We start from the raw sequence: 13,131 nt of genomic DNA on the forward strand, positions 1-13,131 counted from the left end.
CCAACTTTGCTTTACGGGAGCGAAAGCTGGGTGGACTCAGGATATCTTATTCATAAGTTAGAAGTAACAGACATGAAAGTAGCAAGAATGATTGCTGGTACAAACAGGTGGGAACAATGGCAGGAGGGTACTCGGAATGAGGAGATAAAGGCTAATTTAGGAATGAACTCGATGGATGAAGCTGTACACATAAACCGGCTTCGGTGGTGGGGTCATGTGAGGCGAATGGAGGAGGATAGGTTACCTAGGAGAATAATGGACTCTGCTATGGCGGGTAAGAGAAGTAGAGGTAGACCTAGACGACGATGGTTAGACTCGGTTTCTAATGATTTAAAGATAAGAGGTATGGAACTAAATGAGGCCACGACACTAGTTGCAAATCGGGGATTGTGGCGACGTTCAGTAAATTCACAGAGGCTTGCAGACTGAACGCTGAAAGTCATAACAGTCTATAATGATAATGTATGTATGTATGTATGTATGTATGTATGTATGTATGTATGTAAGAGAATGGGTACTTTACCTAAATAGAATCTGATAAAGGACAAACTCCTTCCAAAGGCTGACAGACTCCAGAAAATCGAAAGAAGTATTGGAAGAAACTGCATCAACAAAAAATACCAGAAAGACGGACAGTGATGAATAGTGCCCAGATATTCATGTACAAAGAGTTGAAACCATTACTGATACTGTGCGTAAGAGGAGACTGGAATTCTTTGGACAGGTAATGAGAATGCAGGACTTGAGATTTCTGAAACAACTGTTACAGTAACACAACAGATGCGGAAGGATCAGAGAAATAAGAGAGGATCTGAAGGAAATTTGCCGTATGCCACAAGATGCCACAGATAAGGTCAAATTAAACAAAAATATCTTGGGTCACAAACATTCGCTTCACATATGCGAGAAAGAATCTCACATAATGAATATTTTCAACACTGGAAAGGGCATGAAGATTGGAGTGTTTGAAAAAGTACTGGGAGGATCGCAAGGCTCAAACAGTCCCTTCAAAGCGACTTGGATAACGGACTGACTAAAGTGTTCCTAGGCCTATGCGGTCATAAAAGTGAATGGTGATAACAGTTGCGCAGAAGATTTATAGTTTCATACTGCTCGACATTACATTATTTGTGTACGGTACATAGGTGTGTTAAGTCGGGTTGTCGTGGTCACTGGCTGGCACTGTATGTTTGAACACAAAATATTATCGGGGCAGAGAGCATTACATGACGCTCAGCGAATCACAGTATCCAACTTGGTGGAGGTGTACAGATATCATGTTTACATTACGATTAATTTCTCATGTGAAAAACAGTGTTGTTAATTGAGGTGTGTTCTGTCTGTCTTCTCTGATAGATGGGATCACCGCTTCCGTAGCGTAACGGTTAGCGCTGTAAACTGATGTCCATGTAAGCCCGGGTTTGATTCCTGGTACTGCCAGAAATTTAAGAATGGCAGGAGGGCTGGTATGTGGTTAATATGGTATGAGCAGCTCACCGAGTGCGCCTGGGAAGATCTGCACCACCCCGGGACGAGGACACGAGTTTACTTTTAATGCTGAAGGGCTTGTAAAGACAAGACCTAAGCTGTTAATGACAGATACAATAGCAGTTATATAATATGTATAGTTTGTAAAGCTTTCACACATGTTCGAACCTCACCTTGAAGATGGTTTTCAGTGGATTTCCATTTTCACACCAAGGAAATCTGTATCTTAATTACGGCTGGTTCCTTCCCACTCTTAGCCTTTTCCTATCCCGTCGTCGCCATAAGACCTATCTGTGTTGGTACAACATAAACAAGATTGTAAAAAAAAAAAACCCCAAGGTTCACACATGACAGTTGTATTTGATAAAGTGTTCAGATTTAATGCTACAAGGCCACTATATACAGTCTCATTGTAATATTTGTCCTACTAGTTTTAATCTCTGTGATTTTTTCTTCGATTTCTTTCACAACAGATCTACAACCAGACTATGGTTTCTAGCATTTTACATAGTTTAAACAAAGATGAAATGTTTTCTTCAAACGTTTGCAGTTTCAAATTATACTTCATTGATGATGAGCAGAGATTGTGATAGAAATGCTCCTCTTTACAAACAGACTCTACTAGACTGGATCACACCCAGGTATAGTAAAAGTTACCTTTGTTTAGACACTTTTTACAAAACCTTACCACAGTCCTACCACTTCTGTGGTAGTTAGCAGTGGATTGCATTTTCCGTACCCACTCACATATTGATGCTGCAGTTCTGTAATTAATTATTCAAGCCTATTATGTGTGTGTTTGTGCATGCGTGATCTAGTGCAGTGGAAACTCTTTAACCCAACCTGATAATTACCAAAAATCGGTGTTTTAGTGGGGTGGTACTGGTAACTGTTGAATATTTGACACTTTGATCCCTGCTGTAGTGGCACCGTCTAATATTCGACGTGTTCGTATTTCTTCTCGTAATTTCCTCATTTCTTGAACAAATGTCACGATACTCTACTACATTAGCTAGAGTTCGTGGTTTATAGCATTTAGAAATCAGAGATTTACCGTTTTGATTTTGAAATGTATAGCATCTAAACTTTTGTAGCAAATTGGTTAAAAATAGGCATAATTTGCTAAATTGCACACACACAGCAGTTGGGAGTAAAATCATAGTGTTTAATCACACATTGCTCGTCATGAAAGAATGAAAATAGCTAAAGTGACAAAAGATACTGTGTTTTTGAAGGAATGCCTTAAAAATAATTTAACGCCCAGTTTTCTTAAAAGTGTCCAAAGAAAAACTACATATTCTAATCATCATAAGTTTACTCAGATGCAAGTCAATAACATATGGTTAAAAAGAGAAATTAAATTTATGTATTAAAGAAAAAAATATCTTAATGAGAAAATGTATTTCGCACATCTCTCAGCACCACTGAATTTGCTTCCTCTGGAATGGGATTCATTCCAGAAACATATCAGTGAGAAAGTGGAATACACACTTAAAATGAAACAAGGAACATTGGGTAATAAATTATTAAAGTTGAAAAATTTAGTATCTAATAAAGAAGGAAGAAGGTTAGTTCCTGATCTTACATTTGATGATAGTGTTTATCCACCTTCAATTAGAAACTTGTCTAAGATTGAATTTAATGAAGAAGAAACCTCTATTTTAAGTCAAGGCCCTAATTTCAATTGGCCATGTTCAAACAAAAGTAATGATTTAATCACCACAATAGCAGAAACGGAAGTACAGAAACTACCTACAGATTTACAGAGTGTCATAAGGTATGAAACTAAAAAGAAAATTCCTATTTTAGTAAAAGGTTTACAGGTGCTAGTAAGGCAAAGATTAAAAAAATCAAAAGCAAAAAAAAATCAAGCAAAATAACTTAATTATCACAAAAGCAGATAAAGGAGGAACAGTTGTAACCCTAGATAGAAATGATTATATCGAAAAAAAAAAAAAAAAAAAAAAAAAAACGTTTTTTTAATAACAATTTGTTTAGTACAATTGATAAAGACCTGACATCACGCATTCAGAGGGACCTTAAAAAACTATTGAAATTATTTTTCTGTGGAATATTTTCGTAAGTACAGTTGTTTGTAACCTAAATGAAAGGCTTATTATGATTTTAGGTTTCATTAACATATTTTCGCGGAGATTTACCGTGTCGACATGTGTCGACAGTGAGCATGAACGGGTAGGGTAAGAGACATGCTCAAAAAAGGAACTTTTCTTCGCATTTTAAGCTTATATGAATGTAATAATTAATCAGTTAGAGGATATTAGTCACATGAGTGTTGAATAAGCAGAAAATAATTTAAAAACATGATTCAAAACATAAATGAGGAACAGTTTCGTCTCAATTTAGAATGCATACTGTTTCAAAACGAAAGGACAATATTCGTATGTTTAAAGTACTTGTTATACACACAATACCAAATTTTGAGCAAGTATGATCACTCTGAAAATAGCAAAAAAGGAAAACTACTAGTAGAATTTCAAAACAGTTTAGCCTGCGTTTTGAGGTTACACTCTGCTTCTCTTCATCGTCTTGTTTAGCGTGAGTGAAATGACTCGAAGCAAAGGACGTGGCGGCCAACGTTACATTTTTGCACTGTTTCCTGGCAGCTTTACCACAGTGAGCGCACTGCACTTGCTTCCCTCTTGTTTCGAGGTAGTGGGATACCCCATCGGAACGCACTTCTGGCAACACGCATGAAAATACTTTCGTACTCGGTTTTCGTGCGTTAGGACGCGTAGCGGCACGAGATAGGATATACGTCCTAACGATGTACCGTGTGAAGCCGAGAAGGTCTAAATTGGGGTCAAACGGTAAAGTTGCCATGCATTGTCCATGGAGACGTTCAGAAGGAACACAATTAGAGGCCAGTACCATTTCTTGTTTTTGATGCTGATGCGGTACCAAGATACATTTTGATCCAATCGTTCGATGCTCCCCATGTGCATATTATGCGGAATTATACATGCTGGCTGAATTACTATTATGTATTTCATTTCAGCATTACCATTGTACCATTTTCACTTATTTTTGTACACACTAGTTCAGCATCAGCCCGGAGTTGATTACCAGAGAGTCTGTTTATATCTCCACAAGACTCATCATCATCGCTATCCCCGTCACTATGGAAAGCATTTTCAGGTTGTTTTATGTATATATAGCATCTAGGATGTTTTGTGATTCCTCTAGGATGATTACGATCTGTTCGACGATCACTCTGAGAAGAATAAATGAAAATTGTATATCAGTACTGCCCCCATCATGCCGGGCTCAGCTCGCCGGAGAGCGAGGGTCTCAGAGGTGGACCTTTCGCTATCGGCTGTGCAGAAAATTTTTAAAGGCAAGAATAGATGAAGGACTAGCGACAAATGAAAGGAAACTAAAATAGGTTTATACATTTATTAAAAACTAACACACTTCCAATAAAACAATTAAATTTACAAAATCTGGGATTAATTCTTGAAAATCTCTTCTCCTCGTGCTATCGTCTATAAGGGATCTTGATCAAATTAAAGCTCAACGAATGTTCTTGTCTGTAATAATAATAATAATAATAATAATAATAAGGATCATTAATTTACGGTAAAATGGATTGAAAATCAAAATAATATCTGGTATCACACTCTCCTATAATGATAATCAAATTGCTTAAATTAAAATATTCCGTCTGGATTTCATTTTATTTTACAAGAAAATGATCATTTTCTCTTCCTTATTAAAATTATTGAAAAATATTTAATTCAAGAAATTGTGGTTAATAAGTCTTCCTTAGACTTTCCCTTCATCAATTAATTCATTTTTATAATTATTAAGTGACTAAACTCGTTATAATAAATCCTTATTTGAACTCCTATCAACCTAAACTTACTCGTTTTTATGCAATAAGTGACTGTACAATAACTAAAAATTCATTCTCGTGACATCAATCCACGGACGTTGCCTTCTCTTATTCACTTTACTTTAGTGAATTAGACCCTACTCTACCTTAAATTATAATAAAATCTTCTAAAGATTCATAATTCATCAAATCACGGACACGCGAAAATAACGTAAATCGGTCAAAATTTGAAGCGCACAGTGGAGAATATCATCACAAAATCATTCAAGAAATATTCACAAAACACAGAATATAATCAAATCACACATCACACATTCACACATAGGTACACGACCATATTATAATATTATTTACACGAACACTAACCCATTATTATTAAAATTTGGATTTATTCTAAATTAGGGAAATCATTCTCTAGATGACAATATCACGTATATTCCAGGTATCGATCTAGAATGTGATAGAGTTGAGGTTATCACTTTTATGCAGAAATTAATTATACAACGATGTTCAAGGGAATCTTTTACACAGAAACCATCCAAAATAAAGCAAGTAAAATACCTACAACACAGGTCAAAATATTAGAATACGCGCTTACGGTACATGAGTTGCGGCATTTATTTTTATTCACCTATAATGTCGTGGCTCTCGATTAACCTGCACTCAAGCTCGAAGAAATCATGTCCAGTGACACATTCCTTCCAAAATGACTCTAATGGATGCATAAATTATCACACAAAATATAATGTCCATCTGCAAGTCATACTCAAATTAATAGCGCAGTAAAATATACGTATAATTCATCATTACTCCGTCCGGAGGATTGCCATGTTCCAGGCCTACTTTATATAAAGTGAGCACACGATAATTCTTTCCAAGAACAAACCAACATTAAACCCATGACCTTATTCAAACTTTAGCCCGTAATTAGGTTTAATTATTTTTACTCATTATTATTATTATATTATATTATTGACCGTGCTTAAACTCACTTGCAAAGCTATCTTACAAAATTATTCAGATGACTCTAAACGAACTAAAGCCCACAGACATGTCGTATAATCGTAGAATGAAATTTTACACTTAGAAAAACACTAGAACACTGTCCTAATCTGTCTCAATTAATTTTCAAATTATTTCAAAATCATTCAAGATTAACGCGGGGTTCATTTACTTTTTTAATTTCTCCTGCCTTCAAAATTTTTAGGACAGTTGAGGTCTCTCTCGATGACATTCACCCTCATCTCTAACTAATAGAACCAAATACACATTCATTCCCGAGCACAAACTACCTCCCACCGAAGAAAGAAGAATGAAAAGTCAAACTACTGCTAAACTAATAGAAATCTAAATGAATAAGGTAAGGCTACGTTTTACAAACATTTTACAGAAAGATAGAAAGATAAATTCTTAAAGAATACTCATGTGGCTGGTGTTAACTGGATTCTGGCTGATGACCTAGTACGTGGTCACATCACCTTCCATCGAACAAAGTCTTGCCCATGTCCGACGCCTTACATAATTAGTGACTCATGGAGGAGCTGAAGGTGCACAGGAAACAGTAGTATTCATCTCGGAAATGGATAGCCATCTTGAAGCGAGCTCGAACCAACGACCTTCCTTCTTCTGAGTTCTCGTAGAGAGCTGAAACTAACAAAAGTCTTAGCAATAGTCCAGGATACACACGTGATGTTTAATAATTTGGAAATGGACACTTATCTTATGGCAGTCATAAATAAATCGTAGATAATTTTTTTCAAATGTCTGAATTGCAGTTTATTCAGTCCTCAGTGTCTTCTCTAATGCAAAGTCTCCCAGTGAAGCAAAGGACGTCCAGTCTCGACTGTAGCTTCATTTAGAGTAACGCTCAAATCCAGTGTTCAGAAGTAAAAACCGTCTATAAAATTTCCTTTGGAATTACCATTAATTCATTGTCTTAAGACGTAGGTGTGCCTCTTAATTATATCTGATTGGTGGATTTGTTGCATTCCTGTGAAGATTGTCATTTTTATTGGCTGCTCTAGTTTCACGTCACTCGACCTTGCATTTATTGATCGATCGAAATCACGCTGCTCGCCCGCTCACGTGGTACACACACATGTGTTTTGAAGGACACCTAACAGGAATTTCACCCTGCTTCCTCGTTCTCTTGGTAGGTCGGGAAAACCGGTTCGCAAGCGGCTGGCTCATGCTAGCACGGGAGTGTAAAATATCACCCTCCTGGCGATTAAATAATGTTACAACTCGCTGATGAAATAAATCATTCTCCCTTAATAAATTATTTCCACTTTTTGAAGGGGACAGTACTGAGGCAGTCCCATCCGCGCCCACTGTCGACATATGTCGACGTGGAAATTTTTTGCTCTGCTAGACAAAAGCAACTATAAATCAACCATAAATGAATTCAAAATCCGTTAAAGGCATGTTTCGTTATTACGTTTAACACAGAAGTCCGATCGTACTTTCAACTGTAACAATATTATAAGAAAATATTACTCACCGCGACGGAAGCGTCATCCTCTTGAGTGTATACGGAATGATATTTCATACGCAGTCACGCGATAAGGCGCGAAAACGAGTGATTCTTTTTTCCGTGCTGTGCATTAACTATCAAACTATGAATTGTAAACAATGCACCACAAAAATATTATTCAGGTTTACCGATATAAGATCGACAATATTCAGATATTAACGTCGACAAATGTCGACAGTGGGCACATATGGGTTAATGAACATGATGTCCAAACATTAATAAATTTGAACCCTAGACTCCAGACTGAGAGAGCACTACCAAAATTACATAAACAGGTAGAACCGATTAGACCTATCATAAATTAAAAAAATAGCCCCATTTATAAAACTTCCAGGTTTATACATAATTTCTTATCAAGTAAATGCGTATTTCATTGTAAAACACATATCAAAAACTCAGTGGACTTTTGCAATCTAGCTAATGATTTTAAACTTGGATCATCTCGCACGACATGCTCGCTTGACATAACCAACACGTATACAAACCTTCCAATAGAAAAGACTATCAGAATCATTAAGAAGAATTTGTTGAAGAACAAATTAATATGCATACAAGAAATTGAAGATTTTATTAATGTTTTAGAATTTGTGTTAAATCAAAATTATTTTAAGTTTAATAATAAAATTTACCAGCAAAAAGGACTCTCAATGGGACCCCTAGAATCAGGAATATTGGCTAACATATACTTGGACTATTCGGAACACACGGAAGATTATTAATGAAATAGAGGGATTGGATTTTTGGACACAATAATGTGGACGATGTGTACGCTATAATAGATAACAGACTTACCGATAGTAAAACTACAGATTACGATCAAATAAGGAGAAAAAAAAAAGAACAGAAGACCTGGAAACAACAATAAGGAAAAGACGGCTGTGATTCTATGGACACATGGTCAGAATGGATCCAGCAAGGTTAAATAAACAAATTTTTAATAAAATATACTACTTGAAGAGCCAGGGGGGATATGCCAAGCAGAGAAAGGAAGAACTCAAGGGGTTAGGAGTTGCAGATGAAGAATGTCATGATAGAGACCTATTCAGGAAAAGACTTTCCAACATAAAAGTTCTTGTTGAAGAAAAAAAAAGAGCGCAGAAGGGGAAGATGGATTGAAGAGAGAAGAGCGCAACATTCTGAAAGAATGAAGGCACTGTGGAGAAGAGGAAGGAAGAAGGGATGATAAGAAGTAAGTGAAGTGGTATTGGCGTGGTCCTAAGTTTGGCCGGTTCGCAAGAAAGAAGAATTTGGATTCCAATATAAAATTCACTTTAGAAGAAGAAGAAGAAGAAATATCACTCAATTTTCTAGACGTAGTCACAACGAGAGAAGAAAAAGGATTTTCTTTCAAAATAGACAGAAAATCCACTTTCACACCGACCGCTATCAGGAACAAATCGTTGCACCCTGAGGCACAATAAAGATCCACATATTATAGTTACGTTAACAGAGCGTTTAGTATACCATTGTCCAAATAAGAAAGGAATAAAGAACTATTTTTTATCCGACAACAAGCCCTATTGAATGGTTTCAACAGTAACATGATGGATAAAATATTAAATTTTCGAAGAAGCGACAATCTAAATTAGCAATCGATCCTAGTAAAACCGAGAAATCATCAAATTCACATACAATAATCCAAACATACATGTAATAACGTATTTAAGAGAAAAAATTTCAGAATTGCATTTCCACCATTAACAACATGAAACAGAGTATTTTCAACCATGATACAGTAAATATCTATGAAAAAGATAAATTTTTTGATTCAGGAATATATAAACTTACATGCTTTGAGTGCAAGAATACATACATAGGACAGTCCGGCTGCAATTTTCAAGTAAGATATTTAGAACATGTAAATGCTGAAAAACATAGAAGATTCTGAGCTATGGGAAAACACATGACTACCACAGGCCATAAATTTACCAACATAGAACAAGACCTCACCATCATAAAAAAAATTAAAAAAGGGCAGCTTAATGAACACACATGAAGATCTGTACATTCATCTAGACCAACTTGTAAAGAAAAATGATCACCTTAATGAGGCTATAGAGTATAAGAACCCATTCTATGATCAAATTGTGGTGTATTTGAAAATACTTAAAAACGATTACGAAAAAAGAATTGGAATCTCTCCACTTCCAGATAGGCCTATGACGTGTTCCTCCCCCTTTGAAGCAGAAGGTAAAAATAAGGAAGTTAATGAAATGTCGTATGGCTTTTAGTACCGGGATATCCCAGGACGGGTTCGGCTCGCCAGGTGCAGGTCTTTCTATTTGGCGCCCGTAGGTGACCTGCATGTCTTGATGAGGATGAAATGATGATGAAGACAACACATACACCCAGCCCCCGTGCCGTAGGAATTAACCAATTAAGGTTAAAATCCCCGACCCGGCCGGGAATCGAACCCGGGACCCTCTGCACCGAAGGTCAGTATGCTGACCGTTCAGCCAACGAGTCGGACAAGGCAGTTAATGACACACCAATATCCCCCACTCCTCCACCTCCTCAAGTATGTGAACAAGAAAGAACACATCACTACTACACCAGACACAAGACCGTAAAAAAAGACAAGAGACACTGTTTCCAGAGAAAAGCAGGATTAAAAAGAATTGACTACTAGGAATTAGTGATGATATCATCTTTAATAGTAATAAGAGCCACATTATGAAACCTAGTATTCTTCATTTTGACAATTACTAAAAAATATATAATTATAAATTGGCTTGAAAAAAAATTAAACCAAAATTAACATGAACTTTTTAAGAATAGAATATTCATCGGGACATTTTCTCTATGGACTATTGATACAAGTGTTTCCCTGACAACCGCTTTCAATTGTAAAAAGAAACACCGGATCCCATGAGATCTCCGAAGTTAAGCAACATTGGGCATGGTCAAGATTTGGATGGGTTGCCACGTGCTGTTGGTGGGGGGTAAGGGAATGGAGGAGCGGAAAGGAACTGGCCATCCTACCGTATGTAAACTCCGGCTCTGGCATACCTCTGCGGAGGTTCGGACCTGCCTTTGGGCAGAATACACCCCCTACCCTTACCTTACCTCATGAGAATTTTGTTTTTGATGTTGTCATTTATGTTCTTATGCTGTTTTTAAGGACACTTTCTCTCAAAGCATTGATACGTTGTCAATATATGAATTTTTCATCTAGACAGTGTTGTGTGGCTGAAGATGTTAATAATATACGAAACATATACCACTTTTAACCAGTAAGTTGTCTTTAGCAACTAATGTATCGACAAGGTGGGAAATTAAATATACTTAGTTATGAGTCTAGTACTTGTTGGATCAATGTCCACAGCAGCTGTGAGTTCAGTTTCGTTCATAGTTACAACCTCTTTGTGCGCAACTTCACGGAAATAAATGAAAGCACTTTTCTGACCATCTGTTAGAGCGCCATTTCTGTAGTGTTTGTAAACAAACCTCCACTGGCTCTGCTTTACTATTCTATTTAATTTTTTTTCCTAGTTTTCCGTTTGGTGAACAGGTAGCACACATGTTGGCAGTTTGTGTGTGAATATCTCCGGCACCACTGGTCATTCAGGGTCGGATCTCATATTGACGAGCGACAATCGCTGTGTAATTGATGCCTCTGATGACAAAAAATGTTGGCCACATAGTGAAAAATTCCTTTTCCTTGTTTCAGGATTACCTCTGACAACGACGAAGGAGGAGCTCGAGGAACTGTTCAAGCCATTCGGCAAGTTGAAAGATGTCCGCATCGTCACGTATCGAAACGGACATTCGAAGGGATTGGCGTACGTTGACTTTCACGACGAGGTCAGTGGTAAAGTAATATCTTGAGCAGTAGAGATTTCATCCTCGTTTTATGTTCTCCCTCTTTATAGTTCCTTCATCTCTCATATTGATGACCCTAGGCTGGTGTAACGTCTGGAGATCAGGCTGGTTGCTAGGCGTAGCTTTTGACAGCAGAAGAGATGCATGCTAAATTAGATCAGGACAGTTTGAAATGCTAAAACTCAAATGGGACAAGTAATGTGAAAGGAACTATGAAACATGGAAGGTCTAGAGAAAAACCGTGAACCCCCATGTACCTATAAAACGTTCCCTAGACCTATCTTAACACATTCACGCCCGTATCCGAGTTATTGCCTATGGCGCGTGACCATGCTGTGGACCGTATCCGAGTTAGCCTGGATAAGCGTAACCTTGAACTCGAGCTGTTCCTACGCAGCTAGGATCTATTTTGATCACAAATATGTGCGAGAGACATGAAAGTAATAACCTTATGAATATTTCTACTCACCGAGAACCACATGGCCACGACGATTTTCCCTCCCAATGTACTTTCTTTGTTTTGCTTCTGAAAGTAGCCTAGCGCTCGCACAACTAGCTGCGTAGCTGGTTTGTGATTGCACAAGCGCGTGTATAATCACGTTCTGAAGTATAACCATCGCGTGTAGGGACGATATAAATGATGCAAGTGATGCAAATTTACAAAGCACACTTTTACGGCGGCTTGAAAATTATCTTGGCCCGGTGTATACAGTCTATATGGACAATTATTACAAATAGCGTTGGACTCCCGAAACAATTACGGGAACAGAACACTGGCGTATGTGGAACAATACGGTCGAATAGGGGTGTACCAAAAGATCTAAAAGAACACCAGGCAATTCTCAAACGGGGTAAAAAGTGAACCCGACATACAAGTACAGCCACCTCTCTCCGAAAGCTCAGCTCCATCTACGTCATCAGCTCCAAGTCAACGTCCTGCAACTTTGCCGCCAAAAAGGGCACCGGCCAAGGAATCCATCATTTAGGTTAGAAGCGAAGAGAAAAGAGTATATTCTCTCAAAGTTTCCATCATCATATATAGACAAGTTCCCTTGAAGAAGGTGCAAAGTGTGGTTCTAAAATAAAATTATTAGTGAAACACGCTATTTTTTGGATATTTAGTGTTCCCATTCACCCAGGAAAGTCTGACATTATCTACCACACCCTACAGAGATACTAGAGGACTTCATTAAGGTATGTGAAAAATTTTGTTTCCATATCTTGTTCAGTTTAGAACTTATTGTGAAAAGAACTTGTTGTTGTTTGCTCTGCCACTAACAGCTGGAATAGCTGGGCCAGCCCTTTAAATAGCCGCTCAGATGATGGGCGTGAATGTGTTAAGACGAGACATTATTTACATACTGTAGTTTACAATATATATATATATATATATAATTTCTTACTGCTCGTTCATTCTATTGGTAGTTAGCTAATC

The 13,131-nt window shown here is 37.3% G+C and overlaps 1 protein-coding gene across 3 annotated transcripts in view; it reads left to right on the forward strand.

Moving 5' to 3' along the window:
- LOC136885906 (squamous cell carcinoma antigen recognized by T-cells 3) overlaps window positions 1-13,131 on the forward strand; it is a 115,643-nt gene that overhangs the window by 74,445 nt on the left and 28,067 nt on the right. Inside the window, exons 14-15 of one of the 3 annotated variants that reach the window (XM_067158595.2) lie at window positions 2,039-2,129; window positions 11,545-11,678. In XM_067158595.2, the coding sequence (XP_067014696.2) occupies window positions 2,039-2,129; window positions 11,545-11,665 (212 nt within the window). In that variant the 3' untranslated portion in view covers window positions 11,666-11,678. Of the gene's footprint in view, window positions 1-1,356; window positions 2,004-2,038; window positions 2,130-11,544; window positions 11,679-13,131 lie in introns of those variants that run through there. The other 2 variants (XM_067158594.2, XM_067158596.2) reach the window with 2 other exon arrangements.

This window comes from Anabrus simplex, chromosome X (genome assembly GCF_040414725.1).
Source record: "Anabrus simplex isolate iqAnaSimp1 chromosome X, ASM4041472v1, whole genome shotgun sequence".
NCBI lineage: Eukaryota > Metazoa > Arthropoda > Insecta > Orthoptera > Tettigoniidae > Anabrus > Anabrus simplex.